Source organism: Apostichopus japonicus, chromosome 16 (genome assembly GCF_037975245.1).
Source record: "Apostichopus japonicus isolate 1M-3 chromosome 16, ASM3797524v1, whole genome shotgun sequence".
NCBI lineage: Eukaryota > Metazoa > Echinodermata > Holothuroidea > Aspidochirotida > Stichopodidae > Apostichopus > Apostichopus japonicus.
The window spans coordinates 39,062,205-39,083,588 of record NC_092576.1 but is presented as its reverse complement, the minus strand read 5'-3'; the positions used below and the strand labels follow the sequence as shown (position 1 = coordinate 39,083,588).

The window sequence follows — 21,384 nt, the reverse complement described above, 5'->3', positions numbered from 1 at the left end:
TATATTTAATGTTGTCCTGGGAACTTGTAGAAGTCGATTACAAATGCACATCCGGTCTTAGGGGGAGAAATAGAGTCAAAGGGAATGTCAGTGGAGCTGTGACTAGAAATATGTCACGGGGGAGGGAGATGCCAGGCTATGACCAGTGGTGTGCGATGACCGGAGAAATGTCTTCAGTTGCCTTTACTTGCAGAGGGGGTGGGGGGGGGGTGGGCAATGTTGGGATACAGGCAATATATTAAAAAAGCACAAAAACAAAGAATAGCGCAACAAAATATTTCATTAGTTTGTTATTTTTTATTTTGTTCCATCACAGTGAACAGCAAAAGAGAGCAAGGTATAAGGGTTTTCAGCATAACTTACTTTATAATAAAACCGACAAAGTGCTTTTTACTCTTATGAATTATGCTCTCCCATCTTTATGTGAGGGGCACAACCTTTCTGTGGGGTGGGGCACATTTTGCCAAGCCACATCAGACTAATGCTCAGTTATGTTCTGAAAGAAAAACTACCCATATGAAGCTTGATTTTGTTACAAGGCCCAGCCCGCTACAGTTCCAAAAGACGAATAATACAAGGAAGACTTAGTAAAATGCAGTTCGAGTGGTCTGATTGGCTCTAGAGTTAGATCACATAGGTTCCTACTTGATAGACCACTAATGTACAGTTAATACATAACATTGCAAAGCAAATCATTTTAAGTTGATTTTATAAGATTTTTGAAAATCTAAGTTCAGCAATGACACAAACAAAATGCACACGATATGCTCACAATTTTACAAATTCACAAACAACATTTTTACATCAGTATACTGTACCCTTTGACTTTTCTTTTAAAGATTTTATGTATAGATTTTTTGAAAGATAACAATCTCTAAGCTGAGCAACCTTTTCCATTGCAATCTACCAGACACCCCCCCCCCCTTCCTCACCAATGCTTCCTTAAGGACATGTGGCAACACACTTTTTCAGCCAAATTCATTGTGGAGACAATGGAATGAATTAACCATATTGCTCTTGGAAAATTTCAAAAATCATGGTAAAATGTTGAGCTTGGCATGACCATAGTCCAAAGCAACTCATACAATATTTTTCAAGTGTAGAGTTCCATTGCAGCCAGGTCATTCCGTGTCAAATCACAGATATGCCTGTTGCTGCACCCTCTCCAAAAGTTCGAAATTTATAGTATGCTTTGGAACAGCATGAAATGAGCACATTCTGAAAGATGTCAAACTTCAACATACCCCAAAATTTGGTGACTTGATATGGAATGACCCAGTTAATAACATACCATCATATTGTTCACATGGTTTTTAAATAAATTCTACTAACCTCGGATGACCATTGCCTTCTAAACACATCTGCAGAGGAGATTGGGTACTTTCTGTTAAAAGAAAGAGCCCAAGGGCACTGCGGTTCCTTGCATAGGGGTATATGACAATACACACAATATTATCATAGCAAGATTGGGCTCAAATAGTCCAAGTAATTGTGGTCCTGCATGTACCCATGAAGTAACCAACATTATAGCCAACACTTTTCTGATCATAAATTGTGATTTGATTTTTGATCAGAAGGCACTTTTGAGATCTGAATATGGCGTCAAAAATGTAAGAAATAAGGTCACCTACAAGCGGGTCAACAGATACGATAACATTGGTGACCTCAAATCACACAACCCATAAGTTTGAAAATGTTCCACCAGCCCATCCACAACTTGACTCCATATAACTTCACACAGGAAGGTCACACAAGGGTCAGCCTATAGACATTTATGATCAGAAGGTACCTTTGACATCTGAAAATAGCATCGAAACTGTAAAAATCCCCAAAACACTTTAAGGTCACCAGAGGTCAAATTGAGGTCAAGGGTACTCACATAAAAATGTGAACCATCTTTTGATTTTGATCGATCCCACATGTGGCTGCCGCTTGCATTAGACCAATTGATCTGTAATGTTTTTTGGTAAACCCCTCATTTTAAAGGGTCATGCAAGAATACACAATTACTAAATTGATATTCCAAAACTTATAAAACAATAAAAACTGGTATTTCTATCACTATAGAAATCTTCCGGGGAAGATATCGACATCTACAGCAGCTTTTAATTTAAATTTCAGGAGAAATATGGATGGATGATTTGGAAGGAAACTGCACAAAGAGCAAAATATTTGTTCACAACCTTTTCACATGTATCATTTAACCACTTTCTCACCTCTGCATCAAAAAAAAAAAAAAATGGGAGTATCTATAGCAAATCCCCAACCCCACCCCCGTCCAAATAAATGAAGACATTACTTCATAGATTACTTTAACAATATTGCCTTTATTGCCAACTGGTTCCACCAACACTGCAACTATAACCATGGACTTGCAGTTGTTATTCAGCTTATGTAAAATGTATACCCATTTTTGGACCATTTTCTTTCCTCTTTTTGGTAAGCAGTTGTTAGTTGTTACAATAGCTCTTTCTACCATTTTCACCATCAGGTATTAACCATCAGGTATTAACCATGGGTTATTGCTGGGTTTTGTCACTACACAAAAAAGGCCAGAGGTCTTCATTTGGCCTCTTACTATGAAGGAGCCATGGTCTGGTAGCCAGATTTTGTAACAAAGACTGAAAGCCTGTTGTTGCCAATCAATTTATTTTGTTCACATAATATAATGAAGAGATCATGGTGGTCCCAAGCTTTTATTCAAATAACACTACAAGGCAATTCTTGGTAGGCTAGCAATTGCAATGTTAGTTGTTAATGATGATGTGGTTGTTAGCATTCATTCTATTTTGGTGAAATATTAAGGCAGTTGCTGCAAGTTTATTTTGGAGAACATATCACAAGGTCACCATTGACTATTTGAAAGAGTGTAAACAAAACAAAAAAAGTGGTGATGCAATGGTATGTGTATAAACTAGCTGTAGAAAAAAACATATATCAAGTATAATGAAGAGGCAAAGGTCACCACCTTATTAATACTGTACCAAGCTCTTGAAAGGCGGTTGTCGCCAGTCATTTTGTTTGGTCACATATTATGGAGGAAGCACCCTTAAAGAAGAGAACAAAATATGTATAAATATTAATCAGTACAATGTACTAATAACATCAAGTATAATGAAGAGGCAGAGGTCACCACCCGTTATACTGTACCAAGCTCTTGAAAGGCGGTTGTCGCCAGTCATTTTGTTTGGTCACATATTATGGAGGAAGCACCCTTAAAGAAGAGAACAAAATATGTATAAATATTAATCAGTACAATGTACTAATAACATCAAGTATAATGAAGAGGCAGAGGTCACCACCCGTTATACTGTACCAAGCTCTTGAAAGGCGGTTGTCGCCAGTCAATGTTTGGTCACATATTATATATGGAGGAAGCACCAATAAAGAACAGCACAGAATATGAATAAATATTAATCAGTACAATGTACTAATAACATCAAGTATAATGAAGAGGCAGAGGTCACCACCCGTTATACTGTACCAAGCTATTGAAAGGCGGTTGTCGCCAGTCATTGTTTGGTCACATATTATATATGGAGGAAGCACCAATAAAGAACAGCACAGAATATGTATAAATATTAATCAGTACAATGTACTAATAACATCAAGTATAATGAAGAGGCAGAGGTCACCACCCGTTATACTGTACCAAGCTCTTGAAAGGCGGTTGTCGCCAGTCACTGTTTGGTCACATATTATATATGGAGGAAGCACCAATAAAGAATAGCACAGAATATGTATAAATATTAATCAGTACAATGTACTAATAACATCAAGTATAATGAAGAGGCAGAGGTCACCACCCGTTATACTGTACCAAGCTCTTGAAAGGCGGTTGTCGCCAGTCATTGTTTGGTCACATATTATATATGGAGGAAGCACCAATAAAGAACAGCACAGAATATGTATAAATATTAATCAGTACAATGTACTAATAACATCAAGTATAATGAAGAGGCAGAGGTCACCACCCGTTATACTGTACCAAGCTCTTGAAAGGCGGTTGTCGCCAGTCAATGTTTGGTCACATATTATATATGGAGGAAGCACCAATAAAGAACAGCACAGAATATGTATAAATATTAATCAGTACAATGTACTAATAACATCAAGTATAATGAAGAGGCAGAGGTCACCACCCGTTATACTGTACCAAGCTCTTGAAAGGCGGTTGTCGCCAGTCATTGTTTGGTCACATATTATATATGGAGGAAGCACCAATAAAGAACAGCACAGAATATGTATAAATATTAATCAGTACAATGTACTAATAACATCAAGTATAATGAAGAGGCAGAGGTCACCACCCGTTATACTGTACCAAGCTCTTGAAAGGCGGTTGTCGCCAGTCATTGTTTGGTCACATATTATATATGGAGGAAGCACCAATAAAGAACAGCACAGAATATGTATAAATATTAATCAGTACAATGTACTAATAACATCAAGTATAATGAAGAGGCAGAGGTCACCACCCGTTATACTGTACCAAGCTCTTGAAAGGCGATTGTCGCCAGTCATTGTTTGGTCACATATTATATATGGAGGAAGCACCAATAAAGAACAGCACAGAATATGTATAAATATTAATCAGTACAATGTACTAATAACATCAAGTATAATGAAGAGGCAGAGGTCACCACCCGTTATACTGTACCAAGCTATTGAAAGGCGGTTGTCGCCAGTCATTGTTTGGTCACATATTATATATGGAGGAAGCACCAATAAAGAACAGCACAGAATATGTATAAATATTAATCAGTACAATGTACTAATAACATCAAGTATAATGAAGAGGCAGAGGTCACCACCCGTTATACTGTACCAAGCTCTTGAAAGGCGGTTGTCGCCAGTCATTGTTTGGTCACATATTATATATGGAGGAAGCACCAATAAAGAACAGCACAGAATATGTATAAATATTAATCAGTACAATGTACTAATAACATCAAGTATAATGAAGAGGCAGAGGTCACCACCCGTTATACTGTACCAAGCTCTTGAAAGGCGGTTGTCGCCAGTCATTGTTTGGTCACATATTATATATGGAGGAAGCACCAATAAAGAACAGTACAGAATATGTATAAATATTAATCAGTACAATGTACTAATAACATCAAGTATAATGAAGAGGCAGAGGTCACCACCCGTTATACTGTACCAAGCTCTTGAAAGGCGGTTGTCGCCAGTCAATGTTTGGTCACATATTATATATGGAGGAAGCACCAATAAAGAACAGCACAGAATATGTATAAATATTAATCAGTACAATGTACTAATAACATCAAGTATAATGAAGAGGCAGAGGTCACCACCCGTTATACTGTACCAAGCTCTTGAAAGGCGGTTGTCGCCAGTCATTGTTTGGTCACATATTATATATGGAGGAAGCACCAATAAAGAACAGCACAGAATATGTATAAATATTAATCAGTACAATGTACTAATAACATCAAGTATAATGAAGAGGCAGAGGTCACCACCCGTTATACTGTACCAAGCTCTTGAAAGGCGGTTGTCGACAGTCATGGTTTGGTCACATATTATATATGGAGGAAGCACCAATAAAGAACAGCACAGAATATGTATAAATATTAATCAGTACAATGTACTAATAACATCAAGTATAATGAAGAGGCAGAGGTCACCACCCGTTATACTGTACCAAGCTATTGAAAGGCGGTTGTCGCCAGTCATTGTTTGGTCACATATTATATATGGAGGAAGCACCAATAAAGAACAGCACAGAATATGTATAAATATTAATCAGTACAATGTACTAATAACATCAAGTATAATGAAGAGGCAGAGGTCACCACCCGTTATACTGTACCAAGCTATTGAAAGGCGGTTGTCGCCAGTCATTGTTTGGTCACATATTATATATGGAGGAAGCACCAATAAAGAACAGCACAGAATATGTATAAAAATTAATAAGTATCCTGGTATGGCAACTGATATACAGTACTTATGACACCACTATCGTCGCTACAATCAAAAGTCCAGTGTGATACTGTACATGTACTATATGTGTTTAAATGATTTCTTTCTTTCATATGAAAGTGGAAAGGACTGTGACTTCATCGCATCTGAAACATTGGGAAGTTGATTCTTAAGAGTTTTATAATATCTCTCCCTTGCTTTAAATGCATACATTGCCTTTTCTTCAATTGTAAGCTCCCTCCACTTCTTAGAAATGAGACACTGTCGGTCACGTATTGGTAGTCTTAATTGTTCCCCTGTTAGAGTTTTACTAGCATCATAGACAAAAAGGGCAAATGAGGAACCTGGTTTCACTAAACCTGACTTCTTCTTTTTGTGATGTCTTCTTACATTTACCTTGGCTTTCTTTCTTAGCATATTTTTGTATTTGGTTACTACATGTGATTTCCTGTGCTTGCTGCTTTGAGATGAAAATGGTCTTGAAAGTCGTACAAATGGGTGACTTTGTATGTTTTTTATATCTAACATGAATGAGTTTATGTCTGAGAAGGGATCATTTACATACTGCAAGGCAAAAGCAACATTAACAATTGGCCAACCTCGTTTGCATGCCATAATAAGTGATTTAGGTGGGTTCTTTTGGTGACACAGAGACTGCTGTGTCAGCATAATGATCTTCCTATGATGAGACCGCTTTGGTAATTGGTCAACAGTTAGGTCCAAAACCCGTGACTTGCAGTCTCTTAATTTCTTAACTAAAGCATCCTTACTAGAAATTGCTGAGTTTTTGAATAATACTGCTGGTACTCTACCTACAAAATAGAAATTATAAACAGGGCTACGACTTTCCAATTGAGGAGTGCATGAAATACGGTTTTCTGAGGCCATATTGGAAGCATGGTGTTCTAATTCCTCATCAACCCAGTCCAGAAAATCCCTACCAGCTTTTGCATATTGAGCTTCAGAATTTGTTGAATATTTAATAAGTCGAGATTTCAGAAGTCGATACTTGTGGCACAAAATTGCATAAATGGGGTCCTCAGTCTTGCCTGCTCCACCTTTCTGGGTATGCTGATGGAAATATGTACCATCTGTATAATGCAAGTGTTCACCACCTTCAGTTGAAAAACGCATTAGGGTTGTGACTGGAAGGCTTCTTAACAAACAACCAGTAATGTCAATTATTTTGATCATGTATGGAGTTAACTTATTTCCACCATACAAGAGGACAAATAACTTATGAAACAAATCAAGATTCAATATACATTCATCTACTTTATCTGCAGACATACCCCAATAGTAATCATTTTCATCTAAAGATGTTTCAAGTGACCCTGGTTTTAAGGTGGGAACTGGATCTGAGTCTCTCAAGAGAAATGTAACTTTCGACATGCAATTCCAAAGTGCAGTCTCAACTTTTAATTCTGTTTCTGAAGAACTAAACCCAAGAGCTTTTTGCAAAACCACATCAATATCAAAAGTCACATGGTCAGAAGAAACACCTTCCAATAATGGTCCATAACAGCACCCTTCATAGCAGGGTAAAAGTAGAGCATGAGCATCAATTTTATTCAGACTAATTTTTTCTTTAAGTGTACCATCTGGATTGCAATCGATTCTTTCACCTTTAGCAACACAGCGCTCTGCCATATTTTGTTTTAATCTCTCTACCTTTGAAATAAAATAACCTTTTCCACTGCCTTCTCCAGCGACACTCTTTTTTGAACAGAGAGATTTTATTTTCAGTTCTAATAATTTTTCAACAATTCTGGTACATGCATGGTCAATACAAAATACTGTTCTTTTAAGTGGGATGCTGTCAAGTAAAGAGTGATCAAGTGTACGATTAATGTTTTTACTGAGACCAGACCGAAAACCAGTATGTGGACATGTTTCATGCTGTTGTTCTTTACTGTCAGTGGAATACATGTTAAAACCATTTGTTTTGTTGGGGGCAAATTCTCCTTTCATTCCATGAACAGCATCAAGAAACATTGAATCACCTGTTAAAAAGAACAAGCAACTGTTAGTTGATTGCTCCTTTCTTATCCAGTCATTAAGCCATCCTGGTTCACCTACTTCTGTGCCGATTGCATCCTCTAGACTCCACCGCCCATCACCCCCATAACGAATACAAAGTGGCCATATTTCTGAAGGGCTATGAAACTGCAGGCCATGTAATACCATATTATTGTTTATACATGACAAGGCAATGCTACAACTTTTCTCACCCCCAATTTCCCTACCATCTCCCCACACCTTCCACCATTCACATTCTGGTAAGAAAAAATACAAATGACGTAAACAGTGAACTAGTCTCTGTGGATCAATTCGATATCCACTTTTGCAATAATTTGACAGAGGCTGTGGTCTCAAAATAACATTAAATTCATGTTTCAATTGTTTCCACTCAGTTTGCATTGTTTTAGCATCATCAAAAAACAGGGGCAAACTTTTCCTTAAGTTTTTGACAATGGAATTTGCATTGTTCTTATCTATTATAGATATCACTTCTCTAGCACTTAAACGGAATTTCTTACTTACATGGTCACAAGCAATTTCATCAAAGAAATTATCGTACTTCAAATTTACAGAGGGAACTCCCTTTAAAATATCAACCAAATCATCCCTGTTAACTTGACCACTCCATTCAACTTCATGAGAACTAGGAGACTTATTTTGGTTTATATCATATACAATAGCTTGTTTGAGGGAATCTTTATCGCCCTTGTGAATAACGGATGCAATTTGCTGCAGAGAGAGGTGCTGTTGTTTTAGCCTTCTCTTCATTGTTTTATTATATTTTAAGTTAGTACCTGTAGAAGGAGAGATAATATCAGCAGTACTTCTGCCTCTAGATAATTTGGTTCCTGCATTTACTTTACAAACTTTCTCTGAGTCTGTGTCATCATTTGGCGAACTTAAATTCTGCTTGGATGCCCATGCAGGTTGGTTTCTGTCCCTCAACATTTTACAATGAAAGTCCTTTTGTATATTATCAAAATTTTGTAAAAAATAAATTTCAAGTCTGTTCAGAATATCTGCAGTTGGCTTAAGTAACTTTTGTTTACTTATACTGAGATGTGTAAGTAATACCGCAGTAAATGCTTCAAATGAAATGTGGCTCCGTGCATTTTTTTTCTCAAATATAAAATGGTCATCACTCAATGCAAGTCGTTTAAGCCCCGGCAATAGCGGTCTAATCCTTTTGGTTTTAACATCAAGCAAACTATACAAATCATTCATTTCAACATAAAGCTGATTTTCATCTAGCTCTGTGTGAACTGAAAAAGATGCCCATTTACTAGTATTGTTTGCCATGGCAGCCTTGTTTAATAACGTTAGGATCTCTGTGCAAGTATTTTGACGGAGAGTTTGTTCACAAAAGTTAGACTTGAAAAGTAAAACAATAAATACTTTGAGAGAAATGAAATTTATACAGTTAATGTCTATAACTTCTGTTGTACTGTCAAAACCATAATATTTAACTCTGTTAAGCAGCCTAGAACGTTTCCACTGTTTGCCTAACAAATTCATACTGTTCAATAATTGAATATCTACAAACAACCTTCCATTCTGAATAACAACGTAATCACAAAACTGAACGGAGGGGCCTTTTTGCTGAGTGACATTGGTGATATCATTCAGCGGTATAGAGGCATTATCCGAGTCTGATACATTCTTAGATTTTAATGTGACTTTTGGATCACAGCCCTTTGTAACATTTTCAAGCTTGAGAATACATTTCTTACTACTGGAGTTAAGTTTCTTACTACTGGAGTTAATTTTCTTACTCGGAGGGGGTGAAGACGGAAGCAGTTTCCGTTTAGTCTTTTCTTTGGCACAATTAGTAGTATGGGCTCGCACTGGAGTCACTTGAATTATCTGGCTTGCTACAGTCTCATGGGATGTTTCAGCTTCATCAGTCAAAAGCTGATATGAATTCCTCACTGGGATATTTGGTACACATGAACTTTCAATAAATGTTTCCCTTATAACTTCTGTGCTAGAAGAACTAGTCTCTGCATGAGATACATTCAAAGGGGGTGAAAGGTATTTCATGGAAGAATCCTTACTAAACATAAACAAAAAATATCCATCAATGGATTTAGTTTGATAGGAATGGACATCACTATGGTGTTCTTTGGGTGCTTTAGTCACAGAACTGTAATATTGCTGCTTCACAGCATTTGCAAGCTGTGTCAGTGATGGTGCTGTCAATATGTTTGTGTCATTGCCATCAATGTGCACAAATTTGTCATCAATCTTAACAGCAGTAGTAAAATGCCTCCCAATACCCCTAACTGCACCTCTCAAAATGTACTTCTGACCATTAGCAAAGTCAATAACTTCTGGAACAATAATGCCATCCATCACAACCAATTGCTGTATCCCACCAATATTCCTATTAACAGTTGGAACTCTTACAAAGAGATACTCAGGAAGTCTAACAAAATTGTCTCGACTGCTACATTCAAGTGATCTAACTTGACAAGTATCACATTTTCGGTTACTACTTGGGGGGTTAGAAAACATACTTGATAAAGTAGCTCCCATGTCATTATTATGATCATTCAATTCAGGCTGAAACACATATACTGGACATTCTCTCTTCTCACGTACTTTAAAAGCATTGCACCCAGGTGTGGAACAAATGTAACGACATGATGACTTAACAGAAAATAAATCACTCTCATCTGAAGTTGTACAAATATGATCTAAAATTTCTTCAAAAGAAGCATTGGATGTCCTTCCAGCAAAAGATGGACAGTTGCTCTCTATCCACTTCCATACAGCCTCTCTAATGTCAAAGAGAAGTTTCTTTGACATGTTTTTGCCGGCATCATGTCGTAAGGCACATGAGTTTGCAACTAATGACAGGAGTTCACCTTTCTCCTTCGAGCAAAGATCATGAAAAAAGGTAAACTGAGCCAGTTCTAGAAAGCTATCAATAGCACAAGAATTGTTAAAATTGAGGAAGTGATGGTAGGGATCTGCCATACTAAATAGTGGGGGGTTGAACCTCTTGTTATAGTAATGAAAGAACTCTTTTGAAGGTAAAAATACACAAATTTTCTTCTGTGAATATTTTTTTTAAATGCTAGACGCCTTAGGTAACTTGCATAACAGGGAAGTGGCCCAAAGAAAGGGAATTAAAGAAATAATGGCACTACTTGAATAATAACCCCTTCAATACCCTGAACAATACAGTACAAGCTGACTTTTCAAAAATCAAACTTTTAACAACAAGTGGAACATGATAAATATGGTGTTTGTACAGTAAGAGAAAATTGAAAACAAAATTGAAGTAAAGGTGCTCCTCCAAGGTAGTATGAAAAAAATAAATGGAACAGTTAATAAAAATTAAAAAGTCTACTGCACACTTACTATTTCCCTCTCTCTTTAGTACAGTCAAATGTAAAAATGGATAAGAACAAATATGATGATGATGACTCGAAGAGTTGAGTGCAACTAATGGACTTGATTTAGGAATTGATAAATACCAATCCTTCCCACCAAGTCAAAAGAACTGATTCTTCACATGGATATCAAGTGTCTGCAGTACGCTCTAATAACAAACAATGTCAAGTAGGAAATTCTACTTTAGAACAATCATCATTATTGAGATACTGAATGTCCAATGATTAAAGAAAAGGTGTGAACTTGAAACATGACCACTGGGATACTAGCATTTGAGGAGCTTTGGAAAAGGTCTGTTATTTTGACAAATCACCAATGTGCTGTCAAGCACAAACTTTGTGGTTGCTTACTTAGTGCAGTAAACCACATTACACAATGGTGTGGACAGGGTGGGAATGTGTGTCAGTAGAAGGGGTGTGAAAGGCCAGTCATGCTGAGTGCAAGTGAATACTGATTGCTTTCATTTAGCAAATCATAGAGGTCTGGCAACAATATCATAATTTCTTCAATGTGCAAAGCACAATAAGCCTATAATTAACCACTGAATATGATAGTAAAAAGTGTGTGGTAAAACTTTCTTTTCACTACATAAGTGGTACATGCTGTCTTAGCACTCTCACTTACACAACGACGTACTGTACCGTAATCTCCTAATAAGCCTAAACATTAAATGGATAATGCTCCCTGGGTTTGGCCTGCTGAAATACATAATTAACGGTAATCTTAGTCTAGATGATGTACTTGTATATTCAAATGTAACTGAAACATGAGGGAAAGGAGTAAAACGTAGAGGGAGGGGGTGGGGGAAGTGTCTATACTAGGAACATGGTGCTTTCACAAAATATTACCTCATAATTCAATGAAAGACTTCAATTTCTTACATGAAAACCTTGAACTCTGAAATCAACAGTACATGGCTACCTGTACAATATTGTTGCTGGAAATGGGAATTGGCATAATGACATACCTTCAATGTGAAAAAGGCTTACTTTACACTAACCACAATTATAATTTTCAGCTATTGACTGCAAGAAAGCATGTGGCAAAGCTTCACACCAAATTATATGACACGCTCACAAATAACAGTCACTTAATATTGCAAATTACATTTAAATGTCCTAGACTACACTTTAATTAGGCCTGTTGATATTGTACATTTCAATGAACCTACTGTATTACAGCATACAACTGTAATGGGTTGAGGGGTAATTACTTCACTGTACATAATAGTGATTTTGTCAAATATACCTGTAGTAACATTCTCACTACTAAGTGAAACCTATAAAGTACATTTATATATCAATATTGAGTAATGAATGTGTTCCTCATATAGTCTACTGATCAATTGGCTATAGGCCACTAGTGAAGTCTTAAGTAAGTATTATAAAATAAGATTCAGCCACTAACAGCATTAGTAAAGAGTATGTGGCAAAGCTTCACACCACACAATATGGTGTGTGCTGCCTTCACACCCTCACTATTACCAGTTAAATGACATTTCCTTAGGCCAACTACATTATATGAACTACTGTACATAGGCCTTTCTTTGGATAAACCTACTGATATTTGTACCATTCAATGAACATACTGAACAATATCCTATAACTGAACTAGGTTAAGGGCGGGGGGGGGGGGGGAGGGAGGTGGGAGGTTGTGATGGGTGGTTGATTACTTAACTGTACATATTAGTTATTTCTGGAAATATTGTAACACTCTTACTACTAAGTGAAACCTATAAATTACATTTATATCAATATTGAGTAATGAATGTGTTCCTCTAAGTCTTCTGATCAATTGGCTATAGGCAGCTAGTGAAGTCTTAAGTAAGTATTATAAAATAAGATTCAGCCACTAACAGCATTAGTAAAGAGTATGTGGCAAAGCTTCACACCACACAATATGGTGTGTGCTGCCTTCACACCCTCACTATTACCAGTTAAATGACATTTCCTTAGGCCAACTACACTATATGAACTACTGTACATAGGCCTTTCTTTGGATAAACCTACTGATATTTGTACCATTCAATGAACATACTGAACAATGTCCTATAACTGAACTAGGTTAAGGGTGGGGGGGTGGGAGGTTGTGATGGGTGGTTGATTGCTTAACTGTACATATTAGGGATATTTCTGGAAATATTGTAACACTCTTACTACTAAGTGAAACCTATAAAGTACATTTATATATCAATATTGAGTAATGAATGTGTTCCTCTAAGTCTTCTGATCAATTGGCTATAGGCCACTAGTGAAGTCTTAAGTAAGTATTATAAAATAAGATTCAGCCACTAACAGCATTAGTAAAGAGTATGTGGCAAAGCTTCACACCACACAATATGGTGTGTGCTGCCTTCACACCCTCACTATTACCAGTTAAATGACATTTCCTTAGGCCAACTACACTATATGAACTACTGTACATAGGCCTTTCTTTGGATAAACCTACTGATATTTGTACCATTCAATGAACATACTGAACAATGTCCTATAACTGAACTGGGTTAAGGGCAGGGGGGGGTGGGAGGTTGTGATGGGTGGTTGATTACTTAACTGTACATATTAGGGATATTTCTGGAAATATTGTAACACTCTTACTACTAAGTGAAACCTATAAAGTATATTTATATATCAATATTGAGTAATGAATGTGTTCCTCATATAGTCTACTGATCAATTGGCTATAGGCCACTAGTGAAGTCTTAAGTATGTATTTTAAAATAAGATTCAGCCACTAACAGCATTAGTAGAGTATGTGGCAAAGCTTCACACCACACAATATGGGGTGTGCTGCCTTCACACCCTCACTATTACCAGTTAAATGACATTTCCTTAGGCCAACTACATTATATGAACTACTGTACATAGGCCTTTCTTTGGATAAACCTACTGATATTTGTACCATTCAATGAACATACTGAACAATATCCTATAACTGAACTAGGTTAAGGGCGGGGGGGGGGAGGGAGGTGGGAGGTTGTGATGGGTGGTTGATTACTTAACTGTACATATTAGTTATTTCTGGAAATATTGTAACACTCTTACTACTAAGTGAAACCTATAAATTACATTTATATCAATATTGAGTAATGAATGTGTTCCTCTAAGTCTTCTGATCAATTGGCTATAGGCCACTAGTGAAGTCTTAAGTAAGTATTATAAAATAAGATTCAGCCACTAACAGCATTAGTAAAGAGTATGTGGCAAAGCTTCACACCACACAATATGGTGTGTGCTGCCTTCACACCCTCACTATTACCAGTTAAATGACATTTCCTTAGGCCAACTACACTATATGAACTACTGTACATAGGCCTTTCTTTGGATAAACCTACTGATATTTGTACCATTCAATGAACATACTGAACAATGTCCTATAACTGAACTAGGTTAAGGGTGGGGGGGTGGGAGGTTGTGATGGGTGGTTGATTGCTTAACTGTACATATTAGGGATATTTCTGGAAATATTGTAACACTCTTACTACTAAGTGAAACCTATAAAGTACATTTATATATCAATATTGAGTAATGAATGTGTTCCTCTAAGTCTTCTGATCAATTGGCTATAGGCCACTAGTGAAGTCTTAAGTAAGTATTATAAAATAAGATTCAGCCACTAACAGCATTAGTAAAGAGTATGTGGCAAAGCTTCACACCACACAATATGGTGTGTGCTGCCTTCACACCCTCACTATTACCAGTTAAATGACATTTCCTTAGGCCAACTACACTATATGAACTACTGTACATAGGCCTTTCTTTGGATAAACCTACTGATATTTGTACCATTCAATGAACATACTGAACAATGTCCTATAACTGAACTAGGTTAAGGGTGGGGGGGTGGGAGGTTGTGATGGGTGGTTGATTGCTTAACTGTACATATTAGGGATATTTCTGGAAATATTGTAACACTCTTACTACTAAGTGAAACCTATAAAGTACATTTATATATCAATATTGAGTAATGAATGTGTTCCTCTAAGTCTTCTGATCAATTGGCTATAGGCCACTAGTGAAGTCTTAAGTAAGTATTATAAAATAAGATTCAGCCACTAACAGCATTAGTAAAGAGTATGTGGCAAAGCTTCACACCACACAATATGGTGTGTGCTGCCTTCACACCCTCACTATTACCAGTTAAATGACATTTCCTTAGGCCAACTACACTATATGAACTACTGTACATAGGCCTTTCTTTGGATAAACCTACTGATATTTGTACCATTCAATGAACATACTGAACAATGTCCTATAACTGAACTAGGTTAAGGGTGGGGGGGTGGGAGGTTGTGATGGGTGGTTGATTGCTTAACTGTACATATTAGGGATATTTCTGGAAATATTGTAACACTCTTACTACTAAGTGAAACCTATAAAGTACATTTATATATCAATATTGAGTAATGAATGTGTTCCTCTAAGTCTTCTGATCAATTGGCTATAGGCCACTAGTGAAGTCTTAAGTAAGTATTATAAAATAAGATTCAGCCACTAACAGCATTAGTAAAGAGTATGTGGCAAAGCTTCACACCACACAATATGGTGTGTGCTGCCTTCACACCCTCACTATTACCAGTTAAATGACATTTCCTTAGGCCAACTACACTATATGAACTACTGTACATAGGCCTTTCTTTGGATAAACCTACTGATATTTGTACCATTCAATGAACATACTGAACAATGTCCTATAACTGAACTAGGTTAAGGGTGGGGGGGTGGGAGGTTGTGATGGGTGGTTGATTGCTTAACTGTACATATTAGGGATATTTCTGGAAATATTGTAACACTCTTACTACTAAGTGAAACCTATAAAGTATATTTATATATCAATATTGAGTAATGAATGTGTTCCTCTAAGTCTTCTGATCAATTGGCTATAGGCCACTAGTGAAGTCTTAAGTAAGTATTATAAAATAAGATTCAGCCACTAACAGCATTAGTAAAGAGTATGTGGCAAAGCTTCACACCACACAATATGGTGTGTGCTGCCTTCACACCCTCACTATTACCAGTTAAATGACATTTCCTTAGGCCAACTACACTATATGAACTACTGTACATAGGCCTTTCTTTGGATAAACCTACTGATATTTGTACCATTCAATGAACATACTGAACAATGTCCTATAACTGAACTAGGTTAAGGGTGGGGGGGTGGGAGGTTGTGATGGGTGGTTGATTGCTTAACTGTACATATTAGGGATATTTCTGGAAATATTGTAACACTCTTACTACTAAGTGAAACCTATAAAGTACATTTATATATCAATATTGAGTAATGAATGTGTTCCTCTAAGTCTTCTGATCAATTGGCTATAGGCCACTAGTGAAGTCTTAAGTAAGTATTATAAAATAAGATTCAGCCACTAACAGCATTAGTAAAGAGTATGTGGCAAAGCTTCACACCACACAATATGGTGTGTGCTGCCTTCACACCCTCACTATTACCAGTTAAATGACATTTCCTTAGGCCAACTACACTATATGAACTACTGTACATAGGCCTTTCTTTGGATAAACCTACTGATATTTGTACCATTCAATGAACATACTGAACAATGTCCTATAACTGAACTGGGTTAAGGGCAGGGGGGGGGTGGGAGGTTGTGATGGGTGGTTGATTACTTAACTGTACATATTAGGGATATTTCTGGAAATATTGTAACACTCTTACTACTAAGTGAAACCTATAAAGTATATTTATATATCAATATTGAGTAATGAATGTGTTCCTCATATAGTCTACTGATCAATTGGCTATAGGCCACTAGTGAAGTCTTAAGTATGTATTTTAAAATAAGATTCAGCCACTAACAGCATTAGTAGAGTATGTGGCAAAGCTTCACACCACACAATATGGTGTGTGCTGCCTTCACACCCTCACTATTACCAGTTAAATGACATTTCCTTAGGCCAACTACATTATATGAACTACTGTACATAGGCCTTTCTTTGGATAAACCTACTGATATTTGTACCATTCAATGAACATACTGAACAATATCCTATAACTGAACTAGGTTAAGGGCGGGGGGGGGGGAGGGGGGGGGGAGGTAGTGATGGGTGGTTGATTACTTAACTGTACATATTAGGGATATTTCTGGAAATATTGTAACACTCTTACTACTAAGTGAAACCTATAAAGTACATTTATATATCAATATTGAGTAATGAATGTGTTCCTCTTAGTCTTCTGATCAATTGGCTATAGGCCACTAGTGAAGTCTTAAGTAAGTATTATAAAATAAGATTCAGCCACTAACAGCATTAGTAAAGAGTATGTGGCAAAGCTTCACACCACACAATATGGTGTGTGCTGCCTTCACACCCTCACTATTACCAGTTAAATGACATTTCCTTAGGCCAACTACACTATATGAACTACTGTACATAGGCCTTTCTTTGGATAAACCTACTGATATTTGTACCATTCAATGAACATACTGAACAATGTCCTATAACTGAACTAGGTTAAGGGTGGGGGGGGGGGTGGGAGGTTGTGATGGGTGGTTGATTGCTTAACTGTACATATTAGGGATATTTCTGGAAATATTGTAACACTCTTACTACTAAGTGAAACCTATAAAGTACATTTATATATCAATATTGAGTAATGAATGTGTTCCTCATATAGTCTACTGATCAATTGGCTATAGGCCACTAGTGAAGTCTTAAGTAAGTATTATAAAATAAGATTCAGCCACTAACAGCAGCAATATTAAACAGAATGTGGCAAAGCTTCACACCACACAATATGGTGTGTGCTGTCTTCAAACCTTCACTTATTCCAGTCACCTTAGGCAAACCATGTTAGGTTTTTAAAAGATACTTTTTTGGGATAGGCCTGCTGACACTTGCATTATCCAATGACCCTACATTAACCTATTCTTAGGGTTATAACTTAAGAGGGAAGGGGGATTTTGGTGGTGGACTGCTGACATATATGTGACCAAATGAAATGAAAGCCAATTATCCTGACACCACACAAGATGGTATGTGCTGTCTTAATAAAATGGGTCATATGCAAATGAACATAATCATAAGGAATCAAGAATTTAAAAATAGTGGTTTTCATAAAATGCCACCAATTGGTGAGCTTTCCTCCACTTCATAAACCCATCCATAAGTTTATCCTCCTTAATATTTTGTTTTTTAATATTACAAATACACTTTGTGTAGGAAGATGTGTCATCACCTGTACTTTCACTAGGCACTGTTTCTGTGCTGGCAGTTGTATCCTGCCCATCACTTTGTTGGCTTTCCGAGCACTGGCTACTACTGGGAAAGGAAGGAAATGGAGAAGAAGGACATTTATCATCCAAGTTGGTCTTTGCCATCCATGACAGAACCTTTCTGTCGCAGCCTACTTCTTCAGAAGCAAAGGGTCTACTTTTCTTTTTCTTCAATCGCCTTGTTTTGCTCCTTCTTTTCACTTTCTCCTTCCCTCTTTTTCGGGCCATTGCAGTTCTACAAGAAAAACAAGCAATAAATGAACAGAGGGCTTAGATAATAGTTTGTGACTTAACATTTGCATTCAAAGTTGTCTGTTATTATATGAGCCAATTCATTTTGGTTGGTAGAGGTGGGGGGGGGGGGGTAAATGATTTTCCTATTGTGGTCACCTGGGCCATGTGCATGCATCAAAACTGTATTGGCCCCAAACATGCCACATATTCAAATATGGTCAACTTTGGCCAATTTACCTCACTGAGGCATTTAGTCACCATGAGTGTTCATTGAGAATGTCTGAGAAGAATTTGTTAAGCATTGTAAAGACCTCGAGATAAGTTTAAGTGACTGATACAGCAATTTATTGAGTTATAGAAAAAAATCACTGTAATTTATTTGTTATTCCTTTTTTGTGGGGTTATTACTACCCAATGTGCTTGGGAGACAATGCTACAATTAATGGAAATAAGTGTATTTATAAATGTATAAGATGTGCAGGGCGGGTGATTAGTGAGGTACAGGAGGGACTGTGTGTACCTTGTGTGTACGTAACGAGCTGCTTCCCTTTGGACTGACAGTAGTCCCCATCCATGTCCAGATTATGTGGCAAGTAATTCAATGCAGTAGTAGGCCCAGTCAGCCTTCTATGACCTAAACCTGCTATCATTTTATCTTTCATTCTCTGGCTATTAAAACTCATCATATTAAATTGCTTTTTCTGTACAGGCTGCTGCAATTGTGGTGTTGTGTTTTCTTCCATGTTATGTTTTATCAAGTTATTTTTAAAGTAGTGTTTGAAAAATTCTACTAATTTTTTGTTGTTTGTGTAGGCCTACTTATTTGTAACTGCCCTGTGTAATTTACTTAAGAATCATGATACATTGTCTTTGTTGCAGGTGGACAATTTCGATATTCTTGTGAACGAAGTCAATTTATCTCCTATGCCTAGCCTTGGCTGATTACATGCCACAATTTGGTACAAGGATGGTGTTTTGATTTTCTTGTTTCAAACACCACTGCAAAGGCACCCAATTTCAAGCGAATAGCGGCTTTGCTTAGGCTCTGTCTTGTTTATAGCCTAGGTAGACTAGGTCTTGTTCTAGTACTACTATTACTAGTTAGACTTAAGAACACTAGGCTAGGCCTGGTACTAGTAGTAGTATAGCAGTAATTAGTAAGTAGTACTAGTACTACTACTATTACTAGGCCTAATACTAGTTAGACTTAAGTACACTAGGCTAGTACTAGTATTAGTAAGTAGCCTAGTACTACTATTTCTAAGCCAACTATACATTTAAATTAAAGAACAAGTTAAGCATATACTTTAGTACTTACTTCAAAAGGTTCATCGAAAGTACATCAAAGGCTTCCAGAAGGTAACTTAGATGTGTAGGTTATCATCTTAGACTCGTACGTATTGTCAAAACCCTTACATAACCGACAACGTACATGTAATAGGCCCACCTTTATACTATAGAAACTCTCAAACTAGTCTAGCGTGAGGCTAAGAATAGATTACCTAGCATTGTACTAGCTTAGGCCTAACACTAGTTATATTACGGCTATGCTTAGCCTAAGTTCGGCAAACCTGAAACGAAACAAACATTGGAGGGATGTGAAACAGGCCTATGTTTCATAGCCTAGTACTCACCTCTTCAACCAAATCAGTCTCTTCTGTAGCCTTATTCTACTTGAACAATAAGCCGAGACAAAAAAATAAGGGAATTTATGGCCAATTTGAACTCGCTACAGAACGAAGTCTTCAGACCTGTACATTTTTTTTACAGCGCTGTAGTGTGTAGATTCACGATCACTTTCACCGGGTTTTCGCAAGTAGCGCCTGAACTGAAATGCGCGGGCTTTTCTTCTGGGGAGGATGTACGCTCAGGGATCGGCACGATTTGAAAGTTCAGATCGGAATTAAACTTCTCAAACTTGTCTATTTCGATGAATATTGCAACAAATTGGAAATTTCAACCACTAAATTGGGTATAAATAATCCAGCTAAGACTTTTATTACAGTAAAACAATCATCAAACGTAAAAATTACATCTTATTTGGCTGCATGGCTAAGGGAAATCAGGCTACTTGAAAGGAAAATAGTTACGTAATATACAAGCTTATATTCCAAACTAATAACCTTGAATGGTACAGAAACTGCCAGTGTCCAAAAGTGAACGTCCGTGCTACTAAAGGGCGGATTCTCACATGGGTATTTGAATACATACAGAGATTCAAGAATATCATTATCAAGCTTCACATTGAGGGGATTAATATTTTTTTGTAAGTTGAGAAGAGTCAAATATCATACCCTTGGTTTTAGAAGCATTAAGTGTCAGCTTATTAGTGTTCATCCAATTAGAAACAGCTTCCAGGGCCAAATTTATGACCCTTACAATATCTATCATCGGCATAAAGAAAAACCTTACAATTCGAAACTACAGTAGGGAGGTCATTAATAAAATGATAAATACAAATTTTACCTAATCCCTGGGGTACACCAATTGTAACAGGTCCTGCATCAGATTTAACCCCACCAATAATAATAGTTTGTTTACTATTT

At 36.9% G+C, this 21,384-nt stretch overlaps 1 protein-coding gene and 1 long non-coding RNA gene across 3 annotated transcripts; both read right to left on the bottom strand.

Annotated features, from left to right (window-relative positions):
- Positions 1-304: 304 nt before the first annotated feature.
- On the bottom strand, positions 305-21,028 carry LOC139983024 (uncharacterized). Of its 2 annotated transcripts, none has more exons than XR_011798476.1 (3): positions 20,473-21,028; positions 18,568-18,839; positions 305-3,048 (listed from the first exon to the last, which is right to left on the bottom strand). It is a non-coding gene; the product is annotated as an uncharacterized lncRNA (long non-coding RNA). The 2 variants fall into 2 exon arrangements; XR_011798475.1 differs by lacking the exon at positions 305-3,048 and adding an exon at positions 3,146-3,214.
- Positions 5,682-13,865, bottom strand: LOC139983022 (uncharacterized). Its single transcript, XM_071996343.1, has 2 exons — positions 13,537-13,865; positions 5,682-13,099 (listed from the first exon to the last, which is right to left on the bottom strand). Exon 2 carries the CDS (start codon positions 10,945-10,947, stop codon positions 6,028-6,030), a length of 4,920 nt encoding a protein of 1,639 aa, XP_071852444.1. The 5' UTR covers positions 10,948-13,099; positions 13,537-13,865; the 3' UTR covers positions 5,682-6,027.
- Positions 21,029-21,384: the final 356 nt, after the last annotated feature.